Raw genomic sequence first — 14,082 nt, forward strand, 5'->3', positions numbered from 1 at the left:
CTGTATTGTGGGACGAGTTATTATTACACGTCGGAAAATTAACTTCTCTTTTATGATCATTGTAGTTAACTATGTTGCTTGTATAACAGTTGGAAAATTTTACCTATAAAGCACGTGATTTCGTGTGTTGGCGACCAATTCGTACGTCCTTCATTTCTTTCTCCCCTTCAGCAGGAATCGACTATTCTTGGAAAGATGCCAAGCAGAGACCTACAAACTGTAGGCGAACTATATTATACATAAATTTCAATTATGAGCTATTGAAATATTTTGGATTTCTCTCTAGTTTCTGGTGAGAATCAACAGTTTGAAAAGATATCAGGACAAAGAACCCTTAATGAAAAATACTAATAAAAGGTGAATGGCACCTATGCAGAAGTTGTTTTTAAAAAAGAGCAATATCTTGGCAACTCATGCCAAAAGGTATGTATTTTTGTAATCTCTTGACCAATTTCAAAGCTTATCCAAGTAGATAAAAGGCGTTTTATCTACTTGGTAATGATGGTTATTTGTTATCCTTTCTTTTGGTGACTGATAATTACCTTGGTCTGTTGACGTAAAAAGTATAAGCATACCTTATGATAAAATGCTGCTCCAGTTAGTACCATAGAAATTTCATTTGTCCACTCAGATTCATATTTCCATTTGCCAGTAGAATTATCCCACAAGTGAACACGAGATGGAAATCCCACAATGCGGTCTGGAAATTCCCTCCAAACCTTCAGCAGAGAAATAAATGGCAATTAATAACTTTAAGAAATTTGATGGGAAAGTTATCAGTAATAATTTAGTAAATTGACTTAAATGACAAAGGACTGTGAAAACATAATAGAAAAAACATGGTTATTTCCTGTATTTTATTTTATTTTTTTAATGATACTTTTCTTTCTGGAAGCCTAAGCTTCAGCTTATGCACTCCACATTGACTTGATTACAAGGTGCTAATATTCAATATTTTCACAACAATTTATTGAAGTGTGGCAAAGGTGGATATACTCAAATGAGTTTTACTGAACTATGTTCAGCTTTATCAAGATTAAACACTTAACAGAAGGAATGGCTGCAATTTTTGGATGTGTGAAAGAATTTGAGGGAAGAATGGATTTTACACTTAATCATGGGGATGATTAGGCTGGCCGAGATGACTGAATAGTCAATGTATTTGCTTTCCAGCCAAGATGCTGCAGGTTTGAATCCTGCCATGGGCATGGATATTTGTTACTGTTCTACTAACTCAGTGGAAAGGGCATCTGCAACCATACCACTTCTTCTAGCAGAAGACTTCACTTCCAAAACCCTACAAGGTACAGGAATGATTATACTGCATCCAGTGATGTAACATGTGAAATAAGTAACTATCTAGAGGTGATTATGAATGAAAAGATGATTGTGTATTCTCCATTCAGACTTATTAAGTATGTGCAAGAATGCTTGCATAAGTGAAGCGAGTATACTAATACATAAGTGAGTATACAACAAAACACATGGAGGTAACTTATTATATGTGCACACAAATGTCAGAAGTATCAGGAACAAATGGATTCAGTTTGCTGTCCTGGTGAATACATTGCATCTTCAGATTGTTGTCATTAGTGAGATCTGTCTCTCAAACACAGATAGTATATATCTGCCTATGACAGCCCATCTTCTTTCTAAAAATACTGAGTACAGTATTTTTAAGGAGTAGGCGTGTAATGCTAATGATATCAGATGATGTGAGTTCAGTTATGGTAGAAAGTTATGACTGCAATATTAGTAACAATTTTCCATGTAGCCATTAAAGTTATCTGGTGTAAGGAGTCTAACAAAAATAAATACCTAGTAGTAGTAGTGTTGTTACAAACCTAGTGAATCAGATGCTGGTGGTGATGATGAAATGTACTGACAACTCAATCTGATGGGAATGCAAAAAGAGTAATCGCAATCAGTGAAATCTCATGAGAAAAATAAAACTGAATTTAGTGAACTGTTGCAGGACAACTTTCCTTAACCATCATATTACAGAAGGAACTTGAGGTCAAAGGGTGTTATAAACTGATTATAATGTCAAAGGAGACTTCAGCTATAGACACTGTTCGATCTCTAATTGGTGTCAGTGATCTGGCTGCACTGACATGGGAAGTATGCAGATGTTTAATTCAGAAAAAGTTACATGATGAACTACAAAACAGGAAATTATGATCAACTAACAAGGAATGAATTTTTTATTTTTATATCTGACCCACACACGCAAGGTCACAAGACCTATAGCTTATCAATACCATATGTGGGCAAGAGGATAAGAGGAAAGGAGGAATCTTTAGTTTTTTTTTTTTGAACAGTTGAAGGTTGTATTCTTTAGAGCAATGTTTCCCAAACTTTTCTGACGACGGAACACTTCACAAATCTTGAAATTTTCACGGAACACCTTGGTCATTTAGTAATGTATTAATTAATAATCAGCTAATGCCTTTTTATTCCCATGTACGGGAGTAGGCAAGGCCACTTAGCCCTATCTAACTTTTTAGATTAATTAATAATTAATTGTTAATTTAGCTGCTTTTTTTATTATTAATTAAAAATTGATAATTATTTATTAATTAATCAATTAAACATAAACATTGTTAAATTAATTTGTGCTGATTTTCATTGACATATACCATTCTGATCACCAAAAATTTATATTATTATAAGTACTTATGAGTGAATGCAGACTTTTCTGTGTGCTGGTAGTTTTCCCTTCCTTTTGTACACCTGGAAATTGCTTTGTAGGATGGTTGTGGTGGATGACTCACTATCTGTTGCATCACAAACACCTTCAATAAGATATTTCTTAATACCAAAATTAAACAAAGTCCCTTGTCTCTTATTCATATTAAAATTTAAATCTGCAGGCCTATTACTTTTAAAAAATCACAGCATTATGGTTTCGAAACTTTCACTCTACAATATGAACACTTGCAAAGAAAGTATTCAGTATTACTAGATTTGAGAACCGGATACAGACTACCTTGATCTTCAATTTTAGTGGAAAAATTTTCTTTACACTTCCTTGCTGATTGGTCACTAACATTTGCAACACAGATTTTATTTCTTTCAGTTTTGAGAACAGAGGATAAGCCACCCATTGTTATAATCTGCTTGCAGGCAATTTTTATGCCTAGTAATAAACAGCAGTATTCCCTTTCCCAAATGTTGAAAGGCTTCGATGTGTGAAAATTAACGATAATTCATGAATACTTCCATGTTTAAAAATACATAGTTTGGTCACTAACATTTGCTACACAGATGTTATTAGGCATTCTCGGTCTGAGCTTATCGACATATTCACGAATATTATTCTCCTCAGAATATTTTCACTATAAAATATTATTTATGAAAAATGCTTAGAAAAAACTAAAATGACAAATTCTAGGAGAACTTCTCGCAGAACACTTATTCACCTTCTGCAGAACACAGTTTGGGAAACCCTGCTTTAGAGAATACAACCTTCAACTGTTTAAAAAAAAACAAAAAAAAACAGAAGACTTTCCTTTGGCAAGTTTCTAGCTGGAGGTAAAAGGATGTTGGTTAGCAGCAATTCTCATTCTTATGATTTTGGAGGAAAGAGGAGGAATAACAGTGGCTAAGTCAGTAGCAAACTGTCCATGAAAGTATCTGCAGAACAGGCATAAGGCAGTAATTGAACATCTAATGGAGAGGGATTATTAATTAACCAGATTGTCATCCATACAGAACTGAGCAATTCTTAGCGAGGATTTTGGTGCATCACCACAAATATGTGAGCAAGTTTCCTTGGGTAAGCAGATTTGGGATTTGCACAGAGATAGCAGCTGTAAAGGTCTGACATACACCAAGTTTTTTTTTGCATCTGTAGGAGCTGAAATGTGCTTGTGTCGGGAAAGGTTGGAGTAATAGGTCAGTCCAAGAAGGGAAATCTAATTGTGTTTGGCCATTTGGTATAACTGAAAGTTAGGGGAATGGATGGGAGCTATTTCCTGTGAGAGATCAGACAGGACTGAATTTTGGAGGCAATGAAGTCTACAATGTTGTGCTTGCCTCACTGAAATTTAGCTAGGAGACTGGAGTTCAGAACACTGGTCATGGTGGATCTTGAGGATTCTAACAACTGAGCACTACCAATTTTGTAGTACCCAGTTGATGCCTTTGATATTTAGGCAAAAATTCTATGTTAATAAAATAATATACTATGTGAGTTTCATCCGGATATTTTAGAATTTATTTAAAAACATGTGCATCAATGTTAAGCAAATGAAAATTTCAGAGAAGAAAGTCAAAAATAGCATTTTTAACTTTTAGTGTTCAGAATAATACACTTAAAACAGTGCTAATGACTTTTCCATAGTTTGTTACAGTGATCAATTCCTTTAGAGAGGTGCTATCTAGGTAAATACTGTAGTTACTATTAAAACACTTGCAAAACACCAAGTATTATAGTTAGAACATGATTATACTATGTATATATTTATTTCAAAAGAGCATACCTCATAACCAAATTCCAGTTCATCAGCAGTAAGCATAATTATATCATCATCTATTGCTAAAATAGCTTCGGTTTCAATTTCATCATAAGGATAAAATCTGTAAACATATATAATAAAAAAACAATATAATATATAAATATAAAACCTTTTGAGTCAAATAACACATGATATAAATATATATGCTATACTTTTGTAACTGAAATATCACAAACAATAATGTTGCAACAGAAACATAACCCTGTTCGTTAGCCATTCAAGGCTAGTGCTGCATACGAGAGATAATATAAATACATCATCCTAATTTGAAACTGAATGATGGCTTATCTATACCAAAGTGTAGGAAATTGACATTCTAAGTCACCTGATTACTTTCTGTAATTTATACATTATAGAAAATTATGGGGGTGCTTAAGGGTGAAAGCTGTATAACTGAGAGGAGACCTCCACATAGCCTTTAAAGGAATGCGGAGAAAAGATCAGGGCTTCTGACCTAATGTATAATCCTCACCTTCTCGTGGGGCACTCTGTTGGGTATCTACTTGGATACTGAACGAACGAGGATGGGCTGGAAATTCAGGATTTAGCCGATCAAATTGTATTCCTAATGGTTAAACCAAAATACAAAATGATGGTACAACATGACAAAATTTCATGCGGGCTGGGGCGTCGCCCGGTTAAACAAGGCCCCCGTTTGTTTCTGCCAAGGAACCAGGGCGAACAGCGAAAAGTCAGCTACTGGAACAAATCTGAAAACAAACCCCAACTCAACATCACCAGAGTTAAAGATCGGTACCATCAACGTAAGAAGCCTAAATGGCAAAGAAATGGAGCTAGCTGAGGAATTAGATAAGTACCAGATCGACATAATAGGGGTGACTGAAACAAAATAGACCAAAACTGGTGAGATCTTTCTAAGCAATAAATACAAAATTTTATATTCAGGCAATGACAGTCAAGAAAAAGAAGGAGTAGCCATAGTATTCAAAACAAAATGCGAGGCTAATCTCCTTGAATGGCAGTCAGTCTCAAGTAGAGTAATGTGGGCAAATATGAGAATGGGGAACTGAATAATGAGACTTATTTGTGCCTATGGTCCCACAGAAGGTTCTACTAAGGTAGAAGTGGAGGAATTTTTTGACGCTTTAAAAAAAGCAACTGACACAATGAAAAAGGAAAAGTTGGTCCTTGTTGGGGATCTAAATAGCAGAGCAGGAAATGACTGTGAGACATACAAAAATATTTTAGGAAAATTTGGAGAAAAGAGCAAAGCTAATAATAATGCAAATATCTGTTGGATTTCTGCTCAGGACATGGAGTGGTTATTACTAACACAATGTTCCAACATGAAAATGTGCACAAATTCACATGGGGAGAAGAGGCAAGGAATAAGAAAAGTCTCATTGACTATGTTATTGTTGATAGTGATGTTTTCTCCCTGGTGCAGGACACCAGAGTTTACAGAGGATATGAAATTGGAAGTGATCATTATTTAGTCTTGAGCAGGATAAAATTGAATTTCATATTGAAAAGAAGAACACGTAAGAAAGTTTTAAAGCGAATAAAAGTTGAGCAGCTCTCAGATGTGAACTGTAGACTAAAATACACAAAGATTATTGAAGAAAAAATGAAAGAGTTTGAGAACAGGAATCAAACCTTCGAGATTCAGTGGCAAACCTTGAAGAAAATCCTGATTGATTCAGCCAGAGAGGCATGTGGTGAGGTTGCCTGCAAGGAGAGAAAAATCAGAACTCCCTGGTGGACACAGGAAGTTAAAGAGGCAGCGAAGGAAAAGAAGAAAGCATATCAGAAGTTCCTGTCAAATAGGTCAGCTTGTGCTCTTAGAGAATATAGAGAGAAATGCAAGAATGCTAAACACTGTGTAAAACTAGCTAAACAAAAGTCATGGGAGGACTTTGGCAAGAATATAGAAAATAAATATCAAGAAGGTGGCAAAATATTCTGGAGGTTGTTGAAGAAGCTTAGGAATGGAGGAAAGAGTGCTATAAAAGGAGTTAGAGATGATAAAGGTGACATGAAAATGGGAGAAAAAGATATCCTTGAGGTATCGAGTAATTACTTTGAAAAACTGCTAAATGAAACAAGCAGTGATGACACCACAGTGGTAAAAAACACTGACCAGGCATGCAGTCAGGAATACATATCCATACTTGAAGTAGAAAAAGCCATCAAAGGCTTGAAATGTGGAAAGGCAGCAGGAGTAGATGATATTCAACCAGAAATGCTGAAGTATGGTGGTATAAGAGTCTTACAGTGGCTGCACTGCATAGTTCAGAAAGCATGGACAGAGGGAAGAATTCCCAATTATTGGAGTAGAGCTCTCATAGTACCCATATATAAAAAGGGAAATAAAACTGAATGTGAGAATTACAGAGGTATTTCCCTACTGAGTGTTCCTGGCAAGATCTATGCAAGTGTACTTGAGAAACGATTGAGAAGAATTGTAGAAGAAAAGCTGCGTGAAGAACAAGCTGGATTCAGGCCAAACAGAGGCTGTCAGGATCAGATCTTCACTTTACGACAAATAGTCGAGAAAGCATGGGAATATAACAAAGATCTTTATTTAAGTTTTGTCGATTTGGAAAAGGCATATGACAAGGTGCCAAGAGAAAAACTATTCATTACGCTGGATGTCAATGGGGCATTATATCAAACAATACTTAGTCTTTATTTGAGTTGTAAGTCAGCAGTTAGAATTGAAGGAAGTACAGGAAGATGGTTTAATATTAAATCTGGTGTGAGACAAGGATGTACATTATCCCCTCTGTTATTCATTATCTATATGGATCACATTATGAAGGAAAGTGGTATTAAGTATGATATCAAAATTGGAGATGTTAATGTCAGCTCTTTGCTTTATGCGAATGATGTTATACTTCTAAATAAATCCGCCACAAGTCTGCAAGATTCTCTGACTAAATTGAATAGCTGTTGTAATAGATATGGTATGAAGGTCAGCAATAAAAAGACAAAGACAATGAAAATAGGCAGAATCATTGAAAATGTCAACTGTGTTGTGAATGGAGAACCTGTGGAACAAGTAAAACATTTCAGCTACTTAGGCACGATTTTTACTGAAGATGGTAAATTAAATATGGAAATAGACAACAGAATCAGCAAAGCTGGTATGGTGGGAAGTCAATTGAATAAATTCATATGGAATAAGAGAGAAATTAGTTGGAACACTAAATTAGCTATATACAAGACAGTGTTCAAACCAATTTTAACTTATGGATCTGAGAGCTGTGCCAGAAGTAAAACACTTGACCAAAGACTAGAGACCACAGATATGAGAGTCCTGAGAAAGATTAGAGGCGTGAACAGGTGGCATTAATGGCAATATCATATTAAAAATGAGGATATCAGGAAAGAACTTGACATTGTCAGCATCCAGGAATGCGTTAGCAGAGCTAATCTCAGGTGGTATGGTCACTTAAACAGAATGGGCGAGGAAAGATTAGCAAAACAAGTGTTCTCTGCCAGGTTGGCAGCAAAACGACCCAGAGGAAGACCAAGATATAGGTGGATTGATACAGTACAAAGTGCCTGAGACGATAGAAATATAAGATCTGATAATGTTGGAGTCTTGACAAGTAACAGATTGATTTGGAGGAAAATTGTAGATAGGAAGTTAGTAATGATGTAATTTTTTCCATGTAGTACTATCATATCCTGTACACCCCTTGAGGGTACATGGCAGGAAGTTGATGATGAAAGTTATGGAGACAACTACTGTTGTTAGAACAAACTTTAGTTTAATATAAACCAAAATCAACACTCAACGTTTCGACGTTCATATCAAGGTCATCATCTGAAGCATACACACACATATATATATATATATATATATATATATATATATATATATATATATACAGAGAAACAAGCTGCACTACAATCTACATGGTTTGCTAAAGTTACTAACCAACAGTTACAACAATTATTGGCCTGACCTCTGGTGGAAAAAAAAAACCCTTTACTACAAAGCTAGAGTCCTATTATTATATATTAGGTTACAAAATTAAATGGCGGTGGAGAGCAACATGTTTATTTATATATATATATATATATATATATATATATATATATATATATATATATATATATTAGGGTTACCAAGTAATTTTATAAACTTGGTTATTTTACTCCTAATCCCAAGTAAGCAAACTGCTTGCTTACTTGGGATTAGGAGTAAAATAACCAAGTTTATAAAATTACTTGGTAATCCTAATATACATTATTTCCAAGGTAAAAAAACTTATTTACATCTATATCTCCTCCAGAGATTCTTAAAAATCAAAACACCTTGTTGCAACTTGTATGGGTAAAGTTGATAAGGATCTGTATTACTAAAACTTTGGTATTTAGGGTCTAGCTACTCACTGAGGAGACCTCAAAAAAAAAAGGTTGAAACCAGTCTGGGTAGTGACCCCACCAATAATGTATTGCAGTATACATCTCCTAGTGAGATGTGCTTTACATTATGGAAAATATTAAGAATAGTGATCAGAGCTTTACCCACCTTTGCAATGAGTTGCCCTGATGTTGCACCACCTTTAGACTTGAACTACGTTCAGGCGCAAACTTTACTGTTTGCTTACTTGGGATTAGGAGTAAAATAACCAAGTTTATAAAATTACTTCGTAACCCTAATATACATTATTCCCAAGGTAAAAAAACTTATTTACATATATATATATATATATATATATATATAAATAAATAATTAAAAAAAAAATGTGATTATTATTATTATTTAGGCCTCCAAGGAATCAAAAGACTCATTACGGGAGGTCCTTCCTAGGAAACAAAGTCCATCATATCACTCCTTAAACTCATTGACCGTTCTGGCTCTCACCACTCTATCAGGCAATGCATTCCACGGATCAACCACCCTCCATGCAAAGAAACCACTCCTCACCCTCTTGCTCAGTTTCCTTTCGTAACTTCCAGGGATGACCCCTTGTCATCACTCCTTCCTGCTGTTCAACCAAGCGAAAGAACTTCCCATTGTCAACCCTGTAACCACCTCTCAACAGTTTAAAGTCTCAATCATATCACCTCTCCTTCCTCCATCCACCAAACTCTGTAGTCTACATTCCCTCAGCCGATCCTCATAACTAACATTGTACAGTCCTGAGTCCTGAAAATGTCTTGGTTATCTGCCTCTGTACCCTTTCCACAGTTAATTTATCCCCTTCAAATCCTGGGGACCAAATCTGAGAACAATAGTCTAAGTGTGGTCTTATCAGGGTCTTATACAATGGAATGATAACTCATTTATCTCTGCAAGTCAGTGTCCTTCTCATTATTGTAGCAATCCTCTGTGTTACTTTCACCACCTTTGCAATATGTCCCTTGAATTTCAGGTTTCTATCAATCATCAACCCCAGATCTCTTGTCTCCCCCCTACTTCCTCCAGTATATCTCCTCCAATAGAGTATGCAGCGTCCCATCGATGTATCCCAAACCTCAAGACCTTACATTTTGCTGCATTAAACTGACACCCCATTCATTTGTCCATCTGACTAGCTTATTCAAATCCTCTTGCATGACTACCACCATCTACACTATTACTAATAACCCTTCCCAGCTTCACATCATCTGCAAACAACTGAATATCCCCCTTCAATCCACTGACAATGTCATTGATATAAAGGTTAAACAATATAGGTCCCAGTACTGAGCCCTGTGGGACCCCACTTGTAATCCACTGCCTGCTTGAAACTGCCCCACCATACACAACTCTCTGATACCTATTGGACAGCCAATCTGACATCCAAACCCATGTGCTGCAACTTAAATATCAGCTTATCATGTGGCACCCTGTCAAGTGCCTCATTAAATCCAAGAAAACGGCTGTATATGCCTTTCCCTCATCTACTGCTCTTGTAACTTTATTATAAAAGGCTAGCATATTACTAAAACAAGGGCACCCCTTAACAAATCCATGTTGACTCTCAAAGATAACATTACCCTCATGTACCCAATGCTGTATATGATCCATCACTAATTTCTCCAAGATCTTAACTACTGATGACACAAAAACTGGCCTATAAGTGACTTATAGGCCAGTCAAAAACTGGTCTTGATGACACTTCCAGTCTGCTATCGCTTTTATGCAATGGCACTATCTTACCTTCCTTCCATTCCCTGGGCACCTTTCCTGTAGCCAGACTTTCATTGAAAAGCCAGGTCAAAGGAGCTGTCAGTTCTTTAGCATATTCTCTCAAAACTCATAGTGAAATACCATCCAATTCCACAGCTTTACTGAATCCAGAGTACTCAGTATATGGAACACATTCTCCTCCTGTACCTCTAAACCTCGAATAAGCCCTATCCCTCTAGTATTAAAATTTACATATAAATTTCAACCAATTGGTATGGAATAGTTCCAATAAAAGCTGAAAATTGCTTAAAATCCTGAAGTATGCTAGTTACTAAGTAGGCTGAATATGTGCCATCCATATTCTTGGAATTTTTATGAAACCATTATTGTTGAGATTAGGGTGGCTAATCAGAATTTCACAGGATTCTTTACATTTTCTTTCATACCAAGTTTTTGTATGATGTAAAGAGCAGGTACCTTTCCAATCAATTTGGTGTAGGGTGTTGAGAGCATGATGCCTGCTTCACCGAAATTGTTATATTTAATGTATTTTTTTTTTTATTTTATTTATTTTTTTTTTTTTTAAACGTATAAGGATTGCATGTTTAGTTTCACCAATATAAGGTAAGTCACAGGTGCAGTAGATGCAATAAGCTCCAGGATGTGCCAATGGGAGAAGAGCCTGACCTCTCCTTATTCATATAACATATTCAACTCCTCCTTAGAGGAGTTGAATGTTTTATAATTTTGTAGGTGGCTTAAAAATGGCATTGAGATTATAATGGTGTAGCATTCTATTGATTTTTTCTGATAACCCTTTAATGTATGAGATGGCTATAGTTTTACTGTAATCTATATTCTTTTTTTGATTAAGTTTTATGAAGAACTATATTAACAGTATTTTTGTTATAGCCGTTATTTATAAATGTGCTCCTAATAATCTTTAATTCTTGCTTAAGAGCTTGTTGATTAGAGCAAATTGTTATAGCTCTGTGTTTAATGGTGTTAATGACTCCAAATTTTTGCATGGGTTGCAATATGAGTTAGCATGTATATATTGGCCAGTATGTGTCGGTTTGCAGTAAACCGTGAAGATGTGTGACCATTGTATCCAGGAATGCGAGCAAGTTATGATTTTCAATTTCGATTGTAAATTGTATGCGTTCATGTTGTTTGTTCAGGTAGCTGAGGAATGTGTTTAAAGTTTGTCGACCGTGAGGTCAGAAAACGAAAACATCATCGACGTATCTAAGTCACACTGTAGGTTTTAGAGTAAAGGAATCAAGAGCACTTTGCTCAAAAGCTTCCATATAAAAGTTAGCAATCGAGGGAGGGGGGAATAGTGGTGAGCCCATGGCCGTACCTTCTTTTTTGTAGGTAAAATTTATTTTGCCACACAAAGTAACCGGAACGTAGTACATGGACAAAGAGGGCCGTAATGTAGGGTGGAAATTTGTTTTGTAGGAGAAGAATTGTGTCACTGATTGGGACGTTTGTGAAAAGGGCAGAAACGTCAAAACTGACTAATAAATCATCTTTGCCGAGTGTTATGTTTTTAATTTTGTTTATAAAGTGTTGTGTATTCTTTATATAGGAGGGGGAAAATGACCTACCAACTTCTTGAGTGTTTGCGCTAATTTCTTGGCTAGATGATAATTAGGGCTGTCTATTCCTTCAACTATCAACCGAAGCAGAACATTTTGTTTGTGTACTTTAGGAACATCATATATTCTGGGAGAACGGGCGTAATGATGTATAAGTTTTTTAACAGTGTCTGACGGCCAAGAAGTGATGGACTTAAGTAATTTCTCAGTTTTTTTCCTTTATTCTGTTAGTTGGATTATAGTTCACAAGCTGATAGGTCCTCTTATTGGAGACTGGTTGACCCGTCAAGGATGACAGTGGCATTACTTTTGTTCGATTTTGTTATAATTATATCTTGATTATCAGACACTGTTAAAAAACTTATACCCCATTATGCCCGTTCTCCCAGAATATATGGTGTTCCTTAAGTATACAAACAAAACATTCTGCTTCGGCCGATAGTTGAAGGAATAGACAGCCCTAATTATCACCTAGCCAAGAAATTAGCGTCAACACTCAAGGAGTTCGTAGGTCATTTCCCTCTCCTATATAAAGAACACACAACACTTTATAAACAAAATTAAAAACATAACACTCGGCAAAGATGATTTATTAGTCAGTTTTGACTTTTCTGCCCCTTTTCACAAACGTTCCAGTCAGTGACAATTCTTCTCCTACAGAACAAATTTCCACTCGACATTGCGGCTCTCTTTGTCCACGTACTACATTCCGGTTACTTTGTGTGGCAAAATAAATTTTACCTACAAAAAGAAGGTACGGCCATGGGTTCACCACTATCCTCCCCCAATTGCTAACTTTTATATGGAAGATTTTGAGCAAAGTGCTCTTGATTCCTTTACTCTAAAACCTACAGTGTGACTCAGATACGTTGATGATCTGGCCACATGGTCGACAAACTTTAAACACATTTCTCAGTCATCTGAACAAACAACATGAACACCTACAATTTACTATCGAAATTGAAAATCAGAACTCTCTCCCGTTCCTGGATACACTGGTCACATGTCTTCCTTCAAGCAATCTATCCTTCACAATTTACTGTAAATGACACATACTGGCCTATATATACATGCTAACTCATATCGCCACCCATTGCAAAAAATTTGGAGTCATTAACACCCTTAAACACAGAGCTATAACAATTTGCTCTAATCAACAAGCTCTTAAGCAAGAATTAAAGATTATTAGGAACACATTTATAAATAATGGCTATAACAAATACTATTAATAGTTCTTCATAAAACGTCATCAAAAAAGAATATAGATTACAGTAAAACCATAGCCATCCCATACATTAAAGGGTTATTAGAAAAAATCAATAGAATGCTACACCATTATAATCTTAATGCCACTTTTAAGCCACCTATAAAATTATAAAACATATTCAACTCCTCTAAGGATCCTCTCCTCCCATTGACACATCCTGGAGTTTATTGCATCTACTGCACCTGTAACTTATATTGGTGAAACTGGATATACATTCCCTATACATAAAAAAGAACACAAAAGACACATTAAATATAACAATTTCAGTGAAGCAGGCCTCTCAGATCATGTTCTCAACACCCTACACCCAAATTAATTGGAAAAGTACCTGCTCTTTACATCATACAAAAATATGGTATGAAAGAAAATTTAAAGAATGCTGTGAAATTCTGATTAACCACCCTAATCTCAACAATAACGGTGACATAAAAATTCCAAGAATTTGGATGGCACATATTCAGCCTACTTAGTATCTAGCATACTTTAGGACTTGAAGCAATTTTCAGCTTTTATTGGAAACTATTCCATACCAATTGGTTGAAATTTATATGTATAATCACAGGTTTTTTTTAACTTTAGTAACTTTAGCAAACCATGTAG

The 14,082-nt window shown here is 35.6% G+C and overlaps 1 protein-coding gene across 1 annotated transcript in view; it reads right to left on the reverse strand.

Moving 5' to 3' along the window:
* The window catches only part of sotv (exostosin glycosyltransferase sotv), a 159,711-nt gene that overhangs the window by 23,473 nt on the left and 122,156 nt on the right, over positions 1 to 14,082 (reverse strand). Inside the window, exons 10-11 of the mRNA XM_090405934.1 lie at positions 4,485 to 4,581; positions 576 to 719 (exon numbers count right to left, since the gene is read on the reverse strand). Of these exons, the coding sequence (XP_090262060.1) occupies positions 576 to 719; positions 4,485 to 4,581 (241 nt within the window). The remainder of the gene's footprint in view (positions 1 to 575; positions 720 to 4,484; positions 4,582 to 14,082) is intronic.

Source organism: Typopeltis vanoorti, chromosome 16 (genome assembly GCF_054136105.1).
Source record: "Typopeltis vanoorti isolate ZY-2024b chromosome 16, IOZ_Tvanoo_1.0, whole genome shotgun sequence".
NCBI classification, from domain to species: domain Eukaryota; kingdom Metazoa; phylum Arthropoda; class Arachnida; order Uropygi; family Thelyphonidae; genus Typopeltis; species Typopeltis vanoorti.